The 4,880-nt window shown below is 36.4% G+C and overlaps 1 protein-coding gene across 1 annotated transcript; it reads left to right on the forward strand.

The window, feature by feature from the left end:
* The first annotated feature begins 667 nt into the window (after positions 1-667).
* On the forward strand, positions 668-3,086 carry LOC117332368 (angiopoietin-related protein 2-like). Its single transcript, XM_033891254.1, has 2 exons — positions 668-960; positions 2,459-3,086. Exons 1-2 carry the CDS (start codon positions 819-821, stop codon positions 3,052-3,054), a joined length of 738 nt encoding a protein of 245 aa, XP_033747145.1. The 5' UTR covers positions 668-818; the 3' UTR covers positions 3,055-3,086.
* The last annotated feature ends 1,794 nt before the right edge of the window (positions 3,087-4,880 follow it).

Here is a 4,880-nt window from a genome sequence, read left to right on the forward strand (position 1 = left end):
TGATTTTTTTTTAAACATATCGCAAATCTTAATGTGACCGTTTGAAGCATGACAGAATTTTGGAGAATTTCTACACTTTATTGATGAGCATTTGTATTTGATTGATTGATATAATTCAATGCATATTGGTGTCACTCTGTCACTTTTATCAGACAAATGACCAGCGAAGCAAGTGTTCATTGAGGTGATACATCAGTGCTAATTACGCTTCACGTGTCACTGCACACACGCTTCGCTGATCATCTGTCTGATGGAGGTGACAGTATGGAGTCACCGAATTGGAACTTATAACTCAAACACTGGTTGTGACAAACGTTAATCTAATTAGATTTCGAAATTCCAAAGACATGCATTATTGTGTGCCTCAGCACGTAACACTTAGCTTGATGTTTGATGTCTTGGGTATGAATTCCGAACATTAACCTACGCTTCCATTTTTACCGATATCGTCAACGTTTACTCATCAAAAATGAAAAATTGGGATAAAAAAAGTTTTACTTACTTCAGAAAGAGGCCACAAACTCACCAGTTTAACAATTTGACTTAAAAAGGTCCCTCTCACTATCATTAGAAGTCTTAATAGTTGTCTTAAAATTTCCTTGTTTGTACATGAGGTATTTTAAAGTGATTTGTTCTTTGCAGACTCTTCCTCAGCGACGAACCGTTCTGGTTGGAAACGAATTCTTTCGGCATCAAATCGCGACTTTGAATCACCTAATGTGACGACAACGTGCTCTGATGTACAGAAATGTGTGATAGCTTGTCACAGAACGGGCTATTCAGAATCACTAACCTTTCATACCGAAACCAACACGTGCATGTGTTATGACGTTGATAAGTCAAACGAAACATTACACGACTTCCAGTCGAAACAGGGAGTTTTGTTCTACAGCAGGAATAGCAATACGGGATCGCAAAATTCCATCATCGCCATGACATACAATTCAGTTACAAAGACACGTATGTATTAATTTTACCTTAAATGTGTGACTCTATATCTTAACTATCCATAGCTGATAAAAACCCTATAGGGAACAACCAACCAATTGAAAAAATATATTTTTGAAACAGCCCCTGTGTATAGAACGTTGAGCCAAGGATAAAATGTCTGGCAGCCACTGATTGGCCAGTATGTTATGAAGTGAGAAAATAGATATGTAGCCTGATAGGTAACTATCAATAAGAAATGTTGATATAAATTTCCTAAGTCCGATTGTTTTTTTTCTCCAAAAGTTCACGTAATAATAGTAAACAGGTAAACATTTAAGATTTTTGAGAATTTTTACTGCGAAATTCACCTATTTTCAAAATGGCTACCCTGGAGAAAATTTGAGCTGAATTACCCAACTTTTCTTTTTGATTAGGTGTTATATCAGACCCTAAACTTTTGTTATAAACCATAATCGTCATATTCAATTCAAGAATTTGAATGAAATAATCCAAAACGTTAACACTAAGGTCGATGGGAAAACAATTGGTTGGTTGGTCTCTATATCATTCATTATGCAGAGTGTCGCTGGAGTAGTTATTTTCTGGCCGATTTGAAAATCGTAACCCCAAACTCAACCGGAACACACAAACAGATACAGATTGTGATAAATACTTCCAGTTACTCTTTTCCAGGGCTCGCTTTCATGAAACCATTATCATGATCAATCAAGAAATATGTGTTCAGATCAATTTTCGTTAAACTCAATTAAATTTTGAAGAAGCTGTTTAGAGAAAATGTAGACAATGAAAATAATATTAAACTTTAATTCTTTCCAAAATTCTTTCAAAACCGAAAGTATTTTAAAACAAACACAAGACGTGTATTTGCGAATGAATACGATTTCATGAATACGGTCTCAGGAGTGTATGACGTCATCACATCGCTCTTCGTGGCTAACTTAATTGGATATCACATCCTTGCAGTCAATATGTTTACATACTATCGCTCTGCGTTAGATATAGTACATATTTCTCGGATGGGGCAGAATAAACATATAGTTTTCATGAATGCAAAGAACGTTTGCAATCAACATAGCTGCAATGAAAATGACACCAACAGGAAGAGGTCTTAAAGTGTAACACGGAAGATAAATTAGTATTCTCTTTACACTCTTTACCTCTACACCCTAGGGATCTATAGTGTAACACGGAAGATGACAGCATGTATATACTCTTTACACTGTTTACTGTTCAACATTCGTACGATGTAAAAATTCTTTTCTGACGTTTTTCATAAAAACCGTTCCAAGAAATTAGAAATTGTTGAGACACAAGTAACAAATACGGTAAATGTGTTGACTTATTAGAGCCATTTTTCGCTCTTTTGCTTTTCCGACCCGCATCAGAGACGGGGCTGTTCTACTTTTGTTAGGAGCAATTTTGGTATAGGGAAATTTCAAAGGTGCCAGTTAGTATGTATTTCTAATGATCACAAATCATACAAATATGCTTTCACTTTGCCTTGTAGCGTGTTTGGAGCTGCTGGACTCTGGCTATACAAAAGACGGTATATACGAGATGACGACAGAGACGGGGTTAGTGTTTCAGGTTGTATGTAACATGACGGCTGGAGGCTGGACGGTACTTCAACATCGCGTCAACAACACCGAAGTGTTCAGTCGTACGTACCAGGAGTATGTAGACGGATTTGGTTCGCTTCGAGGAGAATTCTGGTTTGGATTGGAATATATCTATATCATGACAAGACAGGCCCGGTCTGTCAAGTTCGACTTGCTAAAAGATACAAATAAATGGTTGTTACTACAATACAGTTCCTTCACCATAGATGATGCTACTGCATTTTATAAACTTCACGTGTCTGGGCACGTGGCGTCAGCCGGGATGTGTACTTATACATTTACATATAACGACGGTATGGCGTTTCACGCCAAGGACAGAGACAGATCAAACTGCGCCTCTAACCGTAAGGGAGGTTGGTGGTTTAAAGGTTGCACTTGGCTCAATATCAACGGTGGCTACGGCTTACGGAATACCATGGCAACAATGGGAGAATATTGTAGTGGTTACAACTATTTCAAGGAGACTGTTATGAGCATACGATAGCCATATTGCTATGTTCATCGCAGAATACAATTTCTTCTTCATCTTTAACAACAACAACAACGACAACGACGACGACGACGACGACAACAACAACAACAACAACGACGACGACGACAACAACAACAACAACGTCGTTGTTGGAAATTTTAGGATTTAAAACACTTTAGTTTTTTTATGCTTCTTATGAGGATAAAATGCTTCTTGCATTACATTGCGTACAAACGGTTCAAACATTACCATGCCAACACCCGTTGTTTATACGGTTATTGATTAACCTCGTGTTGTACAAAGAATACAGCTAGTATGATCTTGGTAAATACGATATTTCACGAATGATCCGTGATACTGTACGCTCATACATTGTATGTTGTGATGGAAACCTTTAACGCCAGAACTACCCAGGATCTGAAGTTTACTGTCCATTTGTGATGTCACAATTTGGGTGACTTTTTGTTGCTTCTGCAATCATTACTTGGAAGTTAAACATTTAAACATGTATTTTCAATGTCTACCATAGTTTATACATGTCATCATAATTTTGTATACCGTCGTCTACTTCAAAGAGCTTTATTTTCGCTTGTGATCTGGCGATTTGGGAAATACAATTACAGAGTATTTAACGCACCAACCAATTCATAGCACTTAATATCTATATAGGACGAAATATTTATAAAGCTATTATAGATGTACATGTGAGTGTGTGGATTTTATCCTAGGGAATTGGAATTTACAAAGAAATGATTTCACGCGAAAGAAAAACAAATGAAGTGTGTTTTTGATGTTTGAACTGATTTTTTTTCAGGTGGCTTACATTTTCGCGATTTTACCTACTTGCTGAAGTCTAACGGGCGTATTTATCTAGCCAAGACTAAGTTATATCAAACATCGAATCGCTAGGATAATCAACCTCATAAATAAATTCTAAAATTTGATAACGATATGTATCATCCATAACAGATATATCCAACAAAGAATCAATCGCAATAAAAACCTGTTAAAATTTGTAAAGATGTCGAATCAGTGCTATTAATAGCCAGGGTCGTTCAAGGACGTGCCAGGTTTTGGAGGTGGGGGAATGCCGGAGTACCCGGAGAAAAACCACCGGCCTACGGTCAGTACCTGGCAACTGCCCCACGTAGGTTTCGAACTCGCAACTCAGAGGTGGAGGGCTAGTGATAAAGTGTCGGGACACCTTAACAACTCGGCTACCGCGGCCCCGCTAAGAAAACAGAAACAAATGGTAAAAATATTTACTATATCTTTCATTTTGATAAGACATCGTTTTAATAGTCAATACTAAATTTTGTGAAGTATGCGAGGCATGGGGTATTGAGCAGTCAACTTTGCCTCCATAGAAGAATTAGGCCATTATCCTGTTCGATCCTAGATTATAACCAAGTTTGCCATTACTTATCGAGGACTGTCTATAATGATACCAATAATCTAATTTCCCACGAAATATCTCAAAATAAAATCATTATTTAATTTAGATGATTTAGATATAAAACTTTCATCATCTATCGACATAAACAAAATAAAATACAACATAAAATCTAGCGTCATTTCAATAAACACCAGCAAATATTCCTAGATGACAGCAATACATTATTTTGTTAAAAAAAAACAAAAAAAAAAAACAAAAAAAACAAAACTTGATATGTGGTTACCAGAGGGAATTAAATTTTGATATATATGATTTCAATCTCAGAAGTCTTTTCACAAAAGTTATGCAATGCAAAGGTCAGAAATTAACACCAGCCTATTGTGTATCGATATGTGTTGTGATAACAATTGAGAAATATAAATGTTTAAGTATAATATAGGTA

The sequence above is a fragment of the Pecten maximus genome, chromosome 8, assembly GCF_902652985.1.
Source record: "Pecten maximus chromosome 8, xPecMax1.1, whole genome shotgun sequence".
Classification (NCBI taxonomy): domain Eukaryota; kingdom Metazoa; phylum Mollusca; class Bivalvia; order Pectinida; family Pectinidae; genus Pecten; species Pecten maximus.

Bases quoted from the DNA above. Each gene is read 5' to 3' on its own strand.
- LOC117332368 (XM_033891254.1), top strand. From the start codon at position 819: ATGTGTTATGACGTTGATAAGTCAAACGAAACATTACACGACTTCCAG. The intron at 961-2,458 runs GTATGTATTAAT...TTTGCCTTGTAG, and splicing joins CAATTCAGTTACAAAGACAC to CGTGTTTGGAGCTGCTGGAC.